At 28.7% G+C, this 18,959-nt stretch overlaps 3 protein-coding genes across 4 annotated transcripts in view; 1 reads left to right on the forward strand and 2 right to left on the reverse strand.

The window, feature by feature from the left end:
* The window catches only part of LOC102681161 (pyruvate dehydrogenase (acetyl-transferring) kinase, mitochondrial), a 12,727-nt gene extending 4,124 nt beyond the window's left edge, over positions 1-8,603 (reverse strand). The window contains exon 1 of the mRNA XM_006617934.2: positions 8,293-8,603. Within this exon, the coding sequence (XP_006617997.1) occupies positions 8,293-8,395 (103 nt within the window). The 5' untranslated portion in view covers positions 8,396-8,603. The remainder of the gene's footprint in view (positions 1-8,292) is intronic.
* A 644-nt stretch (positions 8,604-9,247) lies between these two features.
* LOC102681377 (protein CDV3 homolog) lies at positions 9,248-13,813 on the forward strand. Of its 2 annotated transcripts, XM_006617936.2 has the most exons (4): positions 9,248-9,368; positions 9,460-10,010; positions 10,484-10,899; positions 10,995-13,813. In XM_006617936.2, the coding sequence occupies exons 2-4, from the start codon at positions 9,837-9,839 to the stop codon at positions 11,131-11,133; spliced, it is 729 nt and encodes a 242-aa protein (XP_006617999.1). In that variant the 5' UTR covers positions 9,248-9,368; positions 9,460-9,836; the 3' UTR covers positions 11,134-13,813. The 2 variants fall into 2 exon arrangements, with proteins under 2 accessions (XP_006617999.1, XP_031367427.1); XM_031511567.1 differs by lacking the exon at positions 9,248-9,368 and having other exon boundaries at positions 9,436-10,010.
* On the reverse strand, positions 13,749-16,179 carry LOC102681639 (putative gamma-glutamylcyclotransferase CG2811). Its single transcript, XM_031511568.1, is given in 6 exon segments — positions 13,749-14,225; positions 14,459-14,608; positions 15,004-15,192; positions 15,403-15,443; positions 15,446-15,467; positions 16,042-16,179. Coding segments are annotated over 6 exon segments (681 nt in total). The 5' UTR covers positions 16,153-16,179; the 3' UTR covers positions 13,749-14,057.
* Positions 16,180-18,959: the final 2,780 nt, after the last annotated feature.

The raw sequence follows: 18,959 nt of genomic DNA on the forward strand, positions 1-18,959 counted from the left end.
ATAATAAAGTAAGAATCAATCGCGATCGATTAATTATACTTCGTTTCTAATCGAGGCTGTTTAATTTATGCATTGTTGTTGAAAAATTGATGAAGAGTGATTCAGGTATATAAGATAAGGTAGAGATTGAGTCCCGTTAAAAATATGTTTGATTAAACTTATAAGATAATCGTACACAACATTAGTTGATAGTTGTGATAATTTTATCTTATTTATATCATTCATTCGCTTGATATTTGAACAAAATATATTCATAATATTCACTATTTTAATTTTCAATTTCATCAGAAAGATATAAACGGTTGTAGAAAAAGAAAAAAAAAAAATTGAAATGATCGATATGAAAGGAAAACATGATAAAACTTGACCATCATTATCGATATTGTATTCCATCGAATAACAGCTTGATCCCATTGCTCGATTGGATTAAATTACCGATGTTAATTTAATCGAATAATTTTGCATGATCGCATATAAGGATATATAGGATGAATTATTTAATACTTTCATCAAGAATGAAAGTTCAGGATAAAACATGGACTATTGAAATCGTGTTACCTACGTTTAATTATCTTTTGAGATGAAATGGAAAAGAAGAACGGATTTGGTAAATTTTTTTACCAAAGATTTTAAAATCTAATCTTCTATTTTGACGCAAAATTGTGAAAAAAAATCAGTAATATATATATTACCATATATGTATATATATATATATATATATATATATATTACCAAAAAGATTGGTAATCGAAAATATCAAATTTGTTCAAACGCCACGTTTTCCATTAGAGCAAATTTCATTTTCTTCTTTTTAACGAGATAGATAGCAAATGATTTACTGCCAACATAATAAATTGCCGTGAAATTACCTATTGACTTTATCTGCATCAAGCAGACCGAATAAAAAGACCTCTTGTGTGAAAACGATTTTCTACGATCAAATTCGATTTAGAAAATTTAGTTCTTTCCACAACTGTTCAATTTCTTTTTGCGAAATTATTGAATCGCAAATAAATCCTAAGTTATTGATGAACCATAAAACTGATACCCTTCAATATTCGATATCAATATCGTTTAATCTTTTTGCCTTCTTTTTTTTTTTTTCTTTTTTTTTTATTATTCGATAACACTTAAATCGGTCAGTATTTTATATGAATAACGAGATAATTCGTTAATTTTCATATCTACGTTTCTAAAATCATGGAATTTCGAACAAGTTGAATAGCAATAATAATTGGATTCTAATAATTCATCGAACGTGTTAATCGTTGCATTTTTCTCCGATTTATTTTTATCGAATGTTAAAAAAGGTTTTACAATTATCACTTTTTTTTCTCATAATATCGTATGAAATTGTATTAATTAATAAGGAAAACCAAACGGGTAAAAAAAGATTTGTCGTCACGTGTGATTGACGCAAACATAGACGGATATTTTAGCGAAATTTATCGTTTTTTTTTTTTCGACAAATTTTCCTTATCCTAACGAATAATCCTCCTGAATATCCTTATCCTATTACGACACAGACGAAAAAAGAAAACACGCTTAATTGACACAACATATTGTGAAATTCGATTAATAATGTTTTGAAAGTTGACAAAACGATGAAGAGAAGAATTTTCGCGATAAAAGCACGACAATCAATATTTGCTTAATTTTAATTTCATGTGATCGAATGCAGACGATTTTCTTGACTTTAGGATATTAATAAAACATATGTTTGCATATATTGCATATTCAATGTGACACAATTAATAGAACGAAATTTTAATTGAATAATTTTTTATTCAAGGTGCACAGTCCGTTTGTTTAATATGCCAAGAAATTCATTATGATGACTGGTAAGGTTAAAGAATGCATTGAATTGCGATGAAACGTGCAATGTCGCTCAATGAACCGTTTTTTTTTCCTTGGGAACACAACTCGCTATAAATTCAATCGATTGTAGAGAATCTGTATGCTATGTTTCGAAATGGCGAAATTATAATGTGTAATTACATTCAATTCATAAAATTGGCAATTTACGATTCCATGATTGATAGAATCATTTATTCGAAATCTTAATTTGCTGATTTTCTTTGTGAATAAAAGTTTATTGAATCGCGATGTGAATTTTTTGCATGGAGATACACAAAACAGCTTGTTTTCATTAGTTTTCATTAGTTTTAATTAACTCTATATAAAAACTTAATAAATTTTAATGCGCGAAATAAAGGAAATACGACCATTGTTCGAGTTTTTAACTCGAACAATTTGTCGTAATAGAATGCAATGTGATATGTTTTTTTTTTTTCATGAATTTATTTCTGTTCTGATAAATAACAGCTGTTGATTTATATTAGTCTGATTAAGAATCAGACCAGGTTTCAATATTGCAAAGAAAGAAATTTTTAATTTAAAGGATTCTCGAAAAGATCAAATTAATTGAAATTGTTTTTTCTTTTTTATTAAATGAAAAGGTAATTGCAAAGAAGAATTTCTTTAAAATAAGTAATAATATCAATACGAAAAAAAAAAAGTATCAATCGTCGATATAGAAAACAACTTATCACGACGATACGGCGATAAAGCATCGGTGACCGTATTTCAATACAACACGTCACAAATTGTCTATCGTTTCATTTACCGACTCGCGCAAATCGATCCGCTATTCTAATTTTATTCACATTCATTCCTTACTTTTCAAGGGATCAGGGAAAATGGAGAATTTTCTTGGATACGAGGTAGCCATTGGTTCAATCTCAATTTTTTTTTTTTAATAAAAAAGAGAAATAATAAATTGAAAACACTGTAAATCAAAAGCAAGCAAAAGATAAAATCAATTTTCTTCGACAACTGTTGTTTCTTTAACAATGCCTATCCGCATAATGATATGTCTATTTCCGCAAAAAGTTAATTTACGTAAATAAATTGTTCGTTCAGAAAATTCATCTCATCTAAGATAATCATTTGTTTAAGCTTCAAGCGATAAAAATATACGAGCGTTACGTAAGTCGAGGAATATTAATTTGTAAGGTACTATTCCATACGTAATGAAAATGTAATTATCATCGGTTAACAATGTTAACATTGATGTATCACGCGCGAGTACAATGCGAGGAAGTCGAGATTTAAACGTCTCGTAAATTTTCCTGGAGGAACAAAGGCGACGGGATGGAAAATGGTTTTCCAATTTCAGAGATTGGAAAACGTGGAACACGGCAATTGATCAATCCCATGAGGAATTTAAATGGAGGAAGACACGAGGCAAACGACAGGGATTATAAATTCGTTAATTAGCTTCGAAACAATATAGTCTCGTTATAGCTCGACCTTACCTATTTCAACAAAACAATTTTCTTCGACGGCACGAGGCTAGAGGCTTCCATTTTCATCCACTAATTACCTCGATTCTGATGAGTTTCGAGAAATTTCGAAAGAACGATTTTAGGATAATTGACGAATACGACGTGGCACGAAATCGAAGGTATTTTTTTATCTTCTATAACCTAAAATCTAATTTTACGCGCCTAATAAATAAAATCTAATTTTATTTTTAATTTCATGACAGAAAAAACTTTATCTAGGCTCACTCTGCTTTACGATCGAATGGTAGGATATTTTTCGTAAAAATAACTTTATTTCGTTGAACGTTATATATTGGCAGTGACGCATTAATAAAATTAAAGGACGTGAAACAGCGTAAAGGTTTGCTTAGTTACGACGTCGTAAAAGACACTTTCGGTTGAAATTGTATGGTAAAAAAAACCGTGAACAATGATCTTATTCGTTTTAACGCACGTTAAATTCCCGATAAATTTAAGGATTAATAAACATTGAGATTTTATTACAAAAATTATCGATAATATAATATAAGATTAGATAATTCGTTATATTGGAAAAGGCATATATAAATTTTTATATAAAAGTTTTTATTTTTTGATTTAAATATCGTATCACGTGTTACGAAATAATTTTCTAAAAACCATTAACGATACTGAGTTTAATCATTGAATTCAAGGTTGATAATTTGAATAGACAAATTAAAAGGAACTTTGTAAACACTGCAAATACCGTAATATTGTTATGCTCGTTTAATATTATGAAATATATTGTCATCAAATAAATTTTAACTAAAATGTTTTATTCAATATATGTTGATATCAAATGCAGTGTAATAAATACTAATGACATAGAATGAATCATATATGAGTCATTGTTTCATAACAATATTTGTTGAAAAATTAATTATATTAAATGAAAATTAATTTTTCAGAGGAAAAAGGTTACGTAAATTTATTTTTTTTTCCCTTCTCTTTCTTTTCGTTTTTTATTCTTTATTAACAAATTGAAATTGGTAAATATTTTGCAAGTAACTGAAAAAACATCCATTCGTTATCAGTTCGAGATCGTTTAATCGTTAAATTTTAATAAAATAAACGAACGAATATTTTTTTTTTTTTCTTTTTTTGTTTGCATCGCGCCAAACTCGTTGACAAAGTAAAAACTCGGCCAGAATGCAGTCTCAGTTATATACCCACCGCCGATGGAACTTGCTGGAAGCATCCTAATCATGTTTCCGAACAGTGCTTCTCCATATGAGTTATTCTCTTCATATACGCAGATATGCAACTTTGCATATAAATGAATAGTAATCTTTTCTATCTCTGTATATTTGTTTTAAAAAATTCTTCTCATTGATGATCAACAAGATTTTCCAATTTAAATTTAATAGCGTCATAAATCACTTAAAACAACTAGTCAATAAAATAAAATAAAATATTAAGGGAAGTTATGATAAAAATATTATTACAGGTAGAAAAATAACGATTAGTCATCGAATCTTCTTCGCTATAACCCGCGTGATACGAGTCATGTACTGTTCCATAACCAGTTCTGGAATCCTTCGACGGGAAATATAACCGGTCAGAGGAAGCAGCTGTTTAGTTTTAAAGCCTTAATCCCAATGTTCAAAGCCAAACACACGCGCCGCAATGCACTTCTCATCACTGCACACGCTCAACCGTGGTCGTTAGATAATACAACGATGAACATCGTATTAGTGTAGATTTACTTTGAAATCAATTAATGATAAGATATACGGAGCAATCAACTTTCATTCAAGTGAAAGGAATCGAGATTGTTCGAAAAATATACGATAAATGGATAATTATTACAAAATTGAAACAAATTCATATTGATTCGGAAGTCATTAATAAAAAGAAAGTAGTAGAAATTTCTTTCGTGTAGCTCGAAATTGCTATTCTAAAATAAAAGAAGAGGCTAATGAAATAACCATCGGATCAATAAATATAACAATTATATACATTTAAAGACTTTATCTCGTTTGTGCAATCGTTGTTTAATCAAAAATATAAATGGCAGAAGCGGGTGATGGACATGTAACACAGATGTGGCCAATGTTACTTGATCACAACTTTCAAAAAGTCAAGATCTTACAAACTATCTTTCTCATACATTCATAAATTGAAGAATCTCTGAAATTAAGCTCGAAAAGTTCATTAAAAAAGAGATTAAATGTTGAAATGTCTCGGTTTCGTTATCAATTCGTTTTTCTTAATCGGTACAAAGTTTGTCCTTTTACGCATCAAGAATAAATATACATGCAAAAAACATACGTAAAAAAATCATTAATTATTTTGAAATAAGAAATGATGGTTTACGTCAGGAAGAAGAACGGGCAAGAATTCAAAAAAGAATTTATCGAGAGTTCAAACTCTAAGAATTTGTACACCCACACTTATCGACTGACGCGGAAAAATGGCAATGTTCCAGCATACCATTCGCAATAAGTGTATTCCTATTTACCTTCGTGGAAATTGCCACCAATGACAGTGGCCAACTCGAGGAAAGATTGGCCGACCTTGATTTTCTTGATTTTCAATCTACACTACGTAGATTGTTTCTTCTTTAATTTATATAAGTTTACATCGGTATATCAGTTTGAACATTGATAATTCAAGAAATTGAATATTCGTGTTATATTCGTGCATCTAAAGATCTATAGATTGTTTGATACGTTCTGAAAGCGACACCGACACAAAAGAGGCCAATCTGACGGGGAATATCTCTGTTTAGAACAGTAGTTCGCTATATAAAAGAGTTAAAGTGATCTACATGAACCAGATTCGCAAGGTCTACTTTGAAAGGCAAATCGCGAGATGATATTTATTTTCGAATAAATTTTCTCTTATCAGCTCGACTTCGTTTGATTTTTATTTCGATATTTGCTTGTTTGTATATATTTTCTTTAAAAAGCAATAGAATACACAGGTAAACTCGTGACTTGGTATTTATGTGCGAAAATACACGCGATTAATTCCAAGTACTACAGTAGTAGTTTGGATCAAAGAGGAAACAGGATGTTATTAAAACTCGTGATACGCGCCATTAGCATATTTGTCAGTCGCGAAGTTAACAAACAAACGTTGCATAGTATGATAACAACGCAAAATGCTTTTTCCGCGGAATCGTTTAAATTCTGACATCACTATGAAAATTATATATAACAATATCGACATTAATTTTAAATCAACAAGATATGAGAAAATATTATAATGAAAGAAATCGACATCAGAAATAAAAATTCTATTTACGAATTCAATGAATTCTTAAAATATCTGTGTAGTAAAGTCGTAGATGGTTTCTTTCATATATGGTTTATATACGAATGAATAGATATACGTATCTTGTATATCAAGTAGTCGATTCATTAACGGAATAGTGCGATGATGAAATACGAGGCGTGTTGGACTCTGTGACGTCTATGACGTCTGACAGTTCGAAAACAAAGGACCGACAGACGAAATACACACAACTTCGGTGAACGAGAATAAGACATGTCATTTGATAAGAGTTATGTCTTTCTCTATTTTAATATTATTAGGAAATAGTCCAAAAAGATTTTTACATATGAAAAAAATGTAAAAATACATTTTTTAAATTTCTAAGTATTTTTTTTTTAATAACAAATCATCGAATGAAATTTATATGCAATTTTTTTCAAAAATTTTGTCATTTTTTTGTTAAATAAAATTATGAAAAAGAATTATAATATAAAACAAATAATTTTATATCGAGGATTAAGAGAAAAGAATGAATATATAATTTTATAGAAGTGTTGGCGGAGAATGTTTGAAACAAGTCTAATTTGTAAAAATTTATCGATTAATTTCAGTTTAATATGACCTTTGTAATCGGATAATTAGATCACTGTACTAAAATTATAAATATATCGAATAAATTAAAAAACAAAAATACACTAATATATTCAGATTAATAAAACTGTTATGAATCTAACATTTTCACGAGTGCAGTGACATTTAAAGATCGATACAAGAGCAGCAACCTTGCATTTTCTCATTGCGAAAATTTGAAAATTTAAATGTTTAGTTTTCTTGAAAATTTTTAAAAAGAAAAATAAATTTTTAAAGAATAAAATAAAAGAAAAATGTAAGAAAATATTTATAAATATTGAAAAATTTTAAAATCATTCTTCTAAAGAATTATCTTGCTAAATTTCCCGCCATAATTTATGTGTAAATGTGACTCTTTTTTCTCCTCAATCAGAAGAAAAATTTTTTTTTGCCATTGATATAATTTCAATCGATATTTGCTTAGAATCATAAATTTTTCATTTAATTTTATAAGAAGAAAAAAACAAAAAAAGATTATATACATAAGTTTATAAAAAATTATACGAATTTAAGTTTATATTTTTTTCGTATAATTAATCATTTGATTTATTATTTTCGTGTAATTAATAATTTGATTAATTTTTTGCATATATATAATCGTAAAAATTTTTCAATACTCAATTAATTATATATTTTGATACGACAAATAGAATTCTAATAATTTGAATGATATAATTCAATTATTTCAAATTTTCTAATTATTGCGAATTTTATATATATATAAAACTCCATTTTTGATAGAATAATCGAAATACAACGCCATCATTGACATTCATTTCTCGACGCAAATAATACAAAAAACGTAAATTAATCAGGGACGATGCCCCGGAATCATTAAGGGATTCTATCGAAACGACCCTGAAAATAATGTCTTATGTTCTTGTAGGGTCGTTGTTCGATTGCTGCCGTTCTCTCTTTTTCTCTCTCTCTCTCTCTCTCCACTTGCCAAAACAATGGTAGGTATGAGGGAATGAAAGTAAAAAGGAAGGAACAAGTAAAAAAGAAATGGTTTGGATTTGTCGATACCTGACACTCGAGGTTTGAAGTTATACAAGCTATGTAACGTTTACCAATAAAGCAACCTTTCCACACTCACCGAAATCGATGAACTGTTTTATCGAAAGCGGCGAAGGATTGAATTGCGAATAAAAGTCCAACATCTTGCTGATATTCCCAAGACACTTTTGCGTGAGCTTCATCTCGTTGTACGTCGTAACACATGAAACTTTTGAACTTGGTTTCCCTTCGATTTTCTTCTCTCAGATGAAAGCTTAAATTTGACGCTTAAAAAAATACTGTCAGACCTTCGCCGAACTGAGAATCTACTGCAGGCAGGTTGAATTAGCGAGGCTTCTTCGTGTAGTACGCCGGCTCGAGGATAGGAGACACCTCCGATCGCAATGGTTCGTGGCAAGGCTAGAGATGATTACTGGTGTTTCAAGAAAGGGGTTCTCTATATGTTCTCTCTGATATTCGCGGCTGCGTAACTTCTATCAAATGAATAAAAGTGGGGTTGCCTGAGGCGCCACATTTAAAATATTATGCTATCTTATCGTGTTTTTATTATTTGTGATTGTTAAAAAGCATTTTAATTGCAATTAATTTTTTATTTTGTGAAAAAATTATGAAAACTTTGAATTTTATTTATGAAATTCATAATGATAAAACTTTTAATAGGATTAAATATAAGAAATTATTTTCATAAAAATTTTTAGAAAAACAAATACGAATTAATTGAAAAGAATCATGTAATAATATATAGATAATAATAGATAAATAATTTGTATATTTTTTAGAACAAAAAATGATTCAATTTGTATTCAATCTAATTATATAATTGAAAATGGATACGCAAAAAAAAAAAAAACAATAGTATATTTGTAGAAATATTTCTTGTTTAAATATACATGTGCACAAGTTATGATCTACAATGGTTAAATAGAATCAATTAATTTATTTATTTTTATTTAAATATAAGATTAACATATTTTTTTATTTTATTCAATACTAGTTTGAGCGTCATTTCATATTCCGGAAGTAGCAAAGGAAAAAGTGGCGCCATCAATGGTACATGCCACATACGGTAACTGTGGATCAATTAACCTCTGCATAAGTTACGTTTATAATACATATTAACTCTTTTTACTGTTTCTTGAGTCACAGTTTTGATTTGTAAGTAATCTAGTTCATCGATTTTTTTTTAAACTTTTGTGAAACAATTCGAATGATTTGATATTTTTGAAACACGCGACTGCATTTCTAGGTTAGGTAGCCCGTGAATTTTTTTGTGTTGGTCTTCTGCTAGACAATCAGCGCCACATATTCTAAGTTAAGAATAGAATTTTTCTGTGTTTTATAAAATTAAAATAATATTCAGTGATAAAAGGATTGTGTTGTCCTTTATTACGATTTATCAACGTATTTTCTATGGTGTAAATCAGTTCTTGTGAAAATTGGCTCTGCATTTGGAAGTTCCATTGACTTCGAAGTGTTTGACTGACTTCCGGCCAAGACAAGCCCATGTGGACAGCAGCAGCGGTGCCTCAGATCACTCTGTACTAAGGCTGTTCCTCGTGCTCTTGTGAAAAAAACTTGTTCTTCGAATAATCACGCCGCGTATATCGCGAAAGTCATAACAATATGGCTGATTTAGATGATTTCTTCGCAAAAAAAGATCGTAAAAAAGCAAAAGGAAAAAAATTTACAACCACAGAGGAAATAGCGAAGAAATTGGAAGAAACGGGTAAACGTTTGGGAAAGAAATCAAAAGACAAACCAGTGAATCCGGAAGGCGAGGAAACTCAACAAACCGAGGTGATACATTCGTTTCGTGCGTGTTCCTTCTTCTTCGTTTTTCTTTAAACTTCTGACTTTTAAATCAGAAATTGTTCACGCGAAACTGTCGATTACCGTGCGCTATAGGTCGCTGCCATATTTGTTCGTGTAAACGTCATTCGTACCATTACTGAAATTAATCTGCTTTCTTGAATTCTTTCTAGATCTAATATGATTCATGTTCTCTTGTTGTCTAATAGTCAAATCGTTTGTTATATAATTGAATTGTTATACAAACACGAATATTTTTCGCTGTAAACTTATCAAAACAAAGCAGCTGTTCTAAGATTATCATCGCAAATGATCTTTTCTATGTTAGGATCGAGAATCTATTTCTTTGAACGAAAAAATTCATTTGATTACTTTTTTTTTATTTTTACAATATGCATTCTTTATAAATTACGTAAAAATTCTTGCATTGTTTTACATGTTTAACAAATATATTTTCTTAGGATGAAGATGAATGGAGAGACTTTGAAGAAGAAAAGAAAGATTATACTGGCTTGAAAATTGGAAACCTAACACTTAACGAATCTATAGATGCAGAATCCGATGATGAAAAAGGTACAGGAGACAATAGCTCGGATGGAGAATCAGGAGAGGGTGGCCTAAAACATTCAGGTCCTTGGAAGAAGCCTGAACTTCCTCCACAACCAGAAGTAACAGAAATAGCTCCACCACCACCACCACCTGTTACTTCAGGAAGTAGTTATAAACCACCACACTTAAGAAATATTCAGACAGTAGCTGCTAGTCCTAGACAACGAGCGAAAAATGTTGCACCGGATATACATAGTGAAGAATATTTCCCAACTTTAAATTCCAAACAACAACAGAGCAATGAACCCAGTGGACCATGGGGCAGGCGGTATGGATTAACTGATATTTTCAGCATTATAAGCATTATAAAATATTGGAAAAAAATTGTATCTATTTAAAAAACTAATTAAAATTTTATTTTAGGAAACGAGATGAAGGTACATTTGAAGAAGTTCGTAATCGGGGAGGCAGTAGGTCATACAGTGTGCAGGATGCGCAAGCTCAAGCACCGAAGCTCTCTTTGGGCAACAAATATGGTGCCCTATCGCAAGATCAAAGCTGAAATCATCTTTGATCACTCGATCAAATGACAAACACAATCATCATCATTAAATCATCGCCTCTCTCCGTTTCGTGGCCCAGTTGCGCTATTAAATATGTTTTCTAGGATATAGAACATGATGAAGCGTGTACGGATAGAATCCACCATCGATTCATGTACCGTGCTCTAGCTTTTGACAGGTCCGATGATAGTTAAAAGAAAAAAGAAAAGAAATCCTGTTTCGTTCGATAGGAGATCTCATTTACTATCGTGAAACTGGATGCACGATTTCTTTCGTAAAGACGCGATTCGTGCTTGCGATGAATTTCGCAAATGAACGTGAACATTTATTTTTTCATATAAGAAAAACATGCTCAAAACATACATTTTTAGCACCAGTTTTATATTTAATTTTTTAATCTATATAGTAAAAAAGATGAGAGATCTTTATTGATGAAGGGAAAAGTAAGGGGAAAACTATAAGTTTGCGTGATAGACCGGAAGTTGAGATAGACCTTTCGTTTCTTCGCGCAAAAGATGTTAAACTTTGCGATTAATCGCGTGAAGTATTTACGCGACAGCTGTATTTTTACACGGTGCTGCTGTTTTCGTTTAGCGTGTTTGCTTTCGCGTCAGGTGATCGATCGCCTTCGAAACGTCACGGGAATATAGATTGAAACATTAAAATACTCAAATATGACATCCTTTCAATGCAAGAAGGATTATTATGTAATTATGTGTTCATTATATGAAGAAAAAGGAAGTCGATTATATTTAAGAGACTTTTCGAAGTAAGATCGATCCTGGTTGGGCCGTGGCTTTTCGAATATATCGTTTCGCTCAACGGCAACGTACGTCAACGAACACAAAAATCTAGATGAATTAAGATATATGTATAAATATATATATATATATGTAATAATTATTTCGAAATAATTGAATTCCGGGGCTGGGCTTTGGAACGGTGCGAAAATATTGCTATAAATATCAACACAACAGAATTGCGTGAAAGAAAGGAAACAAAGAACGTATACGCAAAGTATAATAGATCAGATAAATGAAATCAAGAAAACTTACCAACAAAATGGTATAACCAACAAAAAATACAAAAAGAAGAGACATATATGCGTAAATATAAAAAAAAGAACAGAAGACGTATGTACGCTTTTGTTAACGCTTGTTTAATTAGTTTTGTTGATTTAGGGATTTCTTTCGCAAAAAAGAAATGAAAACTGGGGAGAGGTTGGATTGAATAAAGGGATAGAGGAAGAGCAAGAATTATGAAATTGTTCTTCCGTGGGACTCCTCTCCTGCGAGGAGTTTGGGGTGCTAACGCTGTTATTTTTTGAATGTGAACAAAAAAAGAGAAGAAAAAATATAACTTGGAGAAATAGGTAAAAAATGAAAAACGAAAAACGTGAGCCATACATACACAAGCGAGGGAAAGAAAAAAAAAACGGAGCCTTGTATAGTGAACTATAAAAAGAAGAAAAAAGGATGTGATTATTTATAATAAATTTCCTAGGACAAACTTATAAGTACTGCCTTAAATATTTTAATTTCGTGAACCATCAATGATATGTCGATAATCTCGCGATTGGCGAAATTTTTTTTGAAAGTGCGAGAGAAACCACTCAAAAATGAGTATGGTTGCGATTGATAATTTTCTGTTCGCGCGATTGACCGTCACAGTTTTATCTCGAGAATCGAAAGCACTTTTTACGGGCATTTCCACATAGAAATATGCAAATTCCATGTGCGAGAATCTAAAGTTGCTTATCTGGTTGGGCCGATCAGTTTGTTCATTTCTCAGATTGAATCATATATATATATATATATATATATTCATTTAAATTCTTACAATAATACATTTATAATCGCGAATTGAAATAAGTATTAGATAATAATTAAATAATTATAAAAATTTTTCTATCATTTGTCATTTTTTTTTAACAAACTGATCGACTGATCTCATACTGTATTTAAGAGTCACCAATCCTGTAATTTGTCAATCAATTTCAGTCAAATGACTGGAAATAACAATCTTATCTAATTCTAAGGAATAAAATGGGGATTAGTGTCTCTATATTCAGTAAATAATAAGATCGAATATTGAAAAAGAAAAAGATGAAGTCATGAGAAAATAATATTGTTGTCGTCAGAATACTGAACTTCGCCTGCCTTTTGTTACAGAAGTTGAAATAATTTTATCGCGATTGTTAGAAGAGAAAATAGAATGACAGAGGAAGCGAAAGAATGCGCGAAAGAAAGAATGGGGTGCAACGTGACGAAAAATGAACTTAATATTAAATAATAAGAAAAACATAGAGTGAACATATGAAATTTATTTCTAATAACATTTGTTTTTATTTCATTTCATTATACACATCTCAACTAAATACAACTCGCAATACTCGTGCCCAATTTCTGTGAAATGAATAATAAAAAAAGAGAAAAGGAAAGAAAAACTGTTTTTTGCAAATAACGATGCATTATGCTGTACAAGATATATTTTCGAGAATGTACATATATAAGTGTTACGATATTAGATACATTTTTGATTGTTACATAAAGTTTCAAAATATTCTTTTAACAATTAATTCGCTTTATAAAAAGCACAATCGCTTCGTTTGTTAATTTATTGTGATGGAAATTAACATAAGATATGATTTAATCCTATGCAATTTTGAAATGTCTTTAAGAAAAGAATAAATTCGATAGGAAAGTTCATTGTTGATCATAAAAAAACATTTTAAATTGCAGAGGATTAAGTTCTAGTATTTTCATTTAACGAAAAATCTTTTATTAACTATCAGAATTAACAGCATAATGTTGAATTTTTATAACGAAGTAGCAACAACATATGCAAAACTTGATTAGAACAGGTCTTCCGGCCTTATTGTACTCTCCTCGCTGGAAACAAATATATTTCAGAGGATAAAATATCACTGAACTTCACTTCTATGATTGTACGAGGCATCGCGAACATACTTTTCGCAATACTTGAGTCCATGGCTTCCTTCGTTACTGTACGAACTGTACATGGGTTTTTCTAATAAGGATGTCTTGAACTTTGGTAGAAAATATATCCATACCTTTATCAAGGTACTGACCTGAAAATAAGTTTGATAATAAATGGAGCAGATTAATTTAATAACAATTGCGTGTATTAATTGGAATAGTATATCTACTTGATATTTTGCTATTTTATATTTTTAAATTAGGGAAGAATATTTTAATTTTTTTTTAAGACATTGTTATTCTTAAAAAAACAATGATAAAATAGTAATTAATTTAAAGAAAAATATAATTCTAGATGTATTAAATATTTTTAAAAATAATATACCTCTTCAAACTTATCCATCGATTTGACTTTAGATTCTAGAGCAAACAATATATTTTCTTCGGATCGTTTATAAAAAGCTGGATGTTCTTCTAGTTCGTCTAATTTTTTTAACATTTTTGAATCGACATCATATACTTCACCGAAAACATGCTGCTCAAAAAAATATAAAAAAAAATAAAATAATTCTATATATTAATTATATAGAATAATTCAAAAATTTAATTCAAATAATAACAAAGTTTCAATGCAAATGCAATTGTAAACAAAAATTTAAAATGTTTAATTTATCTTATAATAATATTAATATTAGAATTATAAAATACAAAATTAAAAAAAAAAATATATAAAAAATATAATTCTATAAAAGTTTAGTAACTTATAAATAAAAGATATTTAATTTAATATAAATTAAAAATAATAATTTTCTTAAAAAAAATTAAACATACAACATACAATGAATGCTGTTACTGTATTAACAATTCGACAAAATTAGTTGTACAGTAACATTATCTATATTAATACTATCAAATCCATGCAATACTCACGTGACCAAAACCAGGTTTCTTCAACAAAAATGGTATATTATAATCAGTTGCAATTATTAACGGATATGGAATAGTAGTCCTTCCAAGTCCCAAGAATTTTGCATAACCATTTTCAGTGTCTTGAATCAAACAGTGATTGGGTTCTCCTCGTTTTAGTGTTCCATACACGAACACTCGCTGTAGAGGATTCTTGAACAAATTTTCGTACATTTTGAACTTCAATTAAATCTTTGGATTGTTTAGAAGATAATTATTTGTCTCATCATCAAACTATTGTTTTAGTGATAAAATTTTTTGATTTTATCTAAACAATTCACTTTATTATCTGCAACTGTATGAGAAGTTTCAAGTTTTCTCGAAGAGATGGTGATATTAGTCAAAAACTATTAACAAGTTCACCTTGTTGTCGGTAACAATGTACGCCAAGTTTGAATATTTTTAAAGATGGCACTACTGGTTAAATGCTAAAAAAAAGATAACACTTTGGTTATGGCAAACCGTTTTATTTGTATTTTTGAAAAGAACGAATCGTTTGCAATAATCAATAGTTCACCATTGAATATTAAAATTCTCGAAATAGTTTCGTATTTTTAAATTACAATTATTACTAATGATTCGAAAATTAGTAATAAATTACTTAAAAAAAGCAAATGACGACGACACACCCAACTATCTTTTGCACATGTTTCGACACACTAGAGGTCGTATGTGTTCACTTATTTGCCGGATACCGGTTTCGTCATCGACTGTACCCCATTTCCGGCATTCATTTGCGTGAAAAAATAAAACAGTATATCTAGAACATTGCGTATGATATTTTTAAATACAGTTATTTTGGACTTAAAGCTATCTCAATTTGTCTATGGTTTTTCTTTGAAATATATAAATAATTTTATTAATTTATCTTATAATGCAATAAATTTTGGACAATACTATATTTATGATATTTTTTGACTATCAATTTAAAGATTAATATAATCAAATTATTAAAATCAATAATAGTAAAGAAAATTAAAAAAAGTTGATTGTAAGGTTTACCTTGTCCGATAGAAACGAAATATCTTCGATTTTCGGTAGATCATATAACGTGTAGATTTCTAAAAACGCGATATTCGTTAGCACTGCCGCGGCTGCAATGTGAAACAACATTGTCGTAAATTGCAACGCGGCAAAACTAATGATCAGGCATACAGTATGTATAACTCTGGCCTCGCTGTCGCATGAAAGTCCAAAGGTTAAACGATAAGAGCTTTCGCATGACAAAATCACGCCATTTCATTTTTCCTTTCGATTAATTTTGCCGATTTTTTCCAACTTTCTATTTTTTTCCAATAAACTTAAAAGAATATCATATATCTTCCTTGTTATTTTAATTATTACTTGAAAAAATATTGTATATATTACTTGGTTATCTCATTAAATTAATTTCATGAATCGAAAAATACAAATAATACTTTAATAGTAATTTTATTTGTAGAAATTTATGCGAATTTTTAGAAAATTTAATTTTATGAAAAACAAACATTTTGCCGTAAGATTTCGCAATCTTTTGATACGAATTCTCGAAAAGCATTATTTTTCAAAGATTCTCCACTTTGTCTTTGTTGTAAAATTTTTTCGAATATATACCATTCTTTTTCTTCTTCCTTTTTAATATTGTTTCCCTTGAAATTTAGATTTATAAGATACAATATAAGAAATTAATTTTAGATAGAATTTTAATTACCTCGATGAGAACATATAAAAGACCTTTACTTGTATTGCCACGTAACATATAATTCTGATAATAGAGACAGTTTATCAATTCTTCTAAAATATTTTTCGTTAAATGATTGTCTAAATGAAAAAGATCTTATTTCAGATTTCTCATTATTCAAAATAAATTATAAATATTTACAGCTTAAATCTAAGTATTGTAATTCCAAGTTTCCAATTGCCATTATTTCTCCATGCATTGGATAACTTTCTTTCCTAAAAGGATGGTATGGTATTTCATCTTCCATTATTGTTTTAAATTTCTGTGAATTAAATATTTAAAAAATAATTAATCTAGATCATGCGTTGTTAAATAATTCCTATAGATTTCACTTATTACATGCATAAAATCTGAATCTTCAATTAAATTTCCTTCTTCTTTTATTATCATTGAAGAATCTTGAAGAGCTAAAAAAATAATTTATTCTTTTATATATAAAAAGGAATTGATAGAAAAATATATCATTTTTACGATATATACATTTTTTAGATCGTCGATTTTGCCGTGTTTTAAACTTATTATTAATATTTTTTTTTATTGATTCTCCATTTATGCTTTTATCAATTTCTTCCATTTTTTTCTTTTCCATCTATTAAATATTTAATAATTATATGAAAAAAATTTATACATTTTTTTTAAAACTATGGAAGAAGTTCAATAAATATTTGATTACCCATTCATCCAACAATGCCAGTTCAGCGAATTTTCTACGACGCAGCTCTACAATTTCTTCATGTTTTAAAGTAATTCTAACTTAATCGATTAAATATATTATTTAATATTAGATTTTAATCAATATGGTATGAATATCAGAATAAATTATAATACATTTTAAGTTCCTGTAGTATTAATGATGCTCCTTCATCACATATTCTATTCCCAAGTAAAACTAAGCATCTTAAAGATCTGTAATTACAAAAAAACTTAGATTTTAATTGTAATTGTAATTGTGTTTGATAAATAATAAAATATTTTTGTTTCTTTTACAGATTACGTTATTTAAATGGATATTGAATAATGAACAATGAACGAAAAGAATAAAAAATAGATTGCGATATAGTACTATCATATTATTATATTTATTATATTATATAATATTTTGATTGCTGCATCAATATTTATATATGTATAATAAAGCAAAATTATAATTACAAGAATAACAATTTTTATAATTGATCATGAACAATTTAGCAGCTTAAAAAGGTAAGTAACAGGTAAATATATCATAGATAATTTTTGTTTTTAAAATTGCACTTTCCTTCAAATTATGTATTTTTGATAAAAATATTCTCAATATATTAGAAGTCTGATTGCAAAACTTATGCAATCGGATTTCCCTTAGTGCCATCTCTTCTAGATTTATATTCTTCTGTTACAAAACTCAAAATATGGACAAAACTCCTTCTATTGTCCAAATTTTAATTTCAATCAGAAGCAAATATATTTCAACAAGAGATGGCACATGAAATTTGTAAAAAATTGTTTAATTCAGTTTTGATTAAAATTACAGATTTTAGCCTCAAATACGATTTGTATCAAGAGAATATAAGTTGTCAAGAGATAGCTCAAGAAGTTTTTTTCAAGAATTTTACTTGGAGAAATTAAATACATTTTTATAAATACATAAGTCAAAATGTAGCTAAATTAATTAATAATTAGAAAATATGTAATTTTAATTGTAAATTATATTCAATAAACATCATTTTTCAATAAATGAATGAGTTCCTTATTTAAAAAACCTTTATTTTTATATTCCTTTTAGTCTTTTATTCCTATATTCCTTCTAGTCCTTTATTCCTATATTCCTTCTAGTCCTTAGATTTAAGTAAATTATTAAAAAATGATTTTTGGAAACATTAAAGCTTCATAAAAGAAGTATGTAAAAAGTAAGTATTAGGTAAGTATAAGGTAAGTATAAGGTAAGTATAATTTTGTTAAAAAGTCAAAAAAATCATCAAATTCATGGAATTATTAAAATTCAATCGAATATCAAAATAGAATAAAAGTTTCGGTTTGTTTACAAACTTTGGAATGTTTATTTACATTTTCAATGTTTATTTACATTCTCGGTTTGTTTATTTACATTTTCCAATGTTTATTTACAAAATTTTTCGAAAATTTAAAGAATTCTGGGCCCAGGAGTTGAAATTTCGGTTTGTTTACAAACTTTGGAATGTTTATTTACATTTTCAATGTTTAT

The sequence above is a fragment of the Apis dorsata genome, unplaced genomic scaffold (assembly GCF_000469605.1).
Source record: "Apis dorsata unplaced genomic scaffold, Apis dorsata 1.3 scaffold_331, whole genome shotgun sequence".
Lineage (NCBI taxonomy): Eukaryota > Metazoa > Arthropoda > Insecta > Hymenoptera > Apidae > Apis > Apis dorsata.

What these genes read in the sequence shown, in the direction of transcription:
- LOC102681377 (XM_006617936.2), top strand. Translation starts at nt 9,837, where the DNA reads ATGGCTGATTTAGATGATTTCTTCGCAAAAAAAGATCGTAAAAAAGCA. An exon ending in AGGAAACTCAACAAACCGAG is followed by an intron (nt 10,011 to 10,483) that starts GTGATACATTCG and finishes ATATTTTCTTAG; the next exon opens with GATGAAGATGAATGGAGAGA. An exon ending in AGTGGACCATGGGGCAGGCG is followed by an intron (nt 10,900 to 10,994) that starts GTATGGATTAAC and finishes ATTTTATTTTAG; the next exon opens with GAAACGAGATGAAGGTACAT.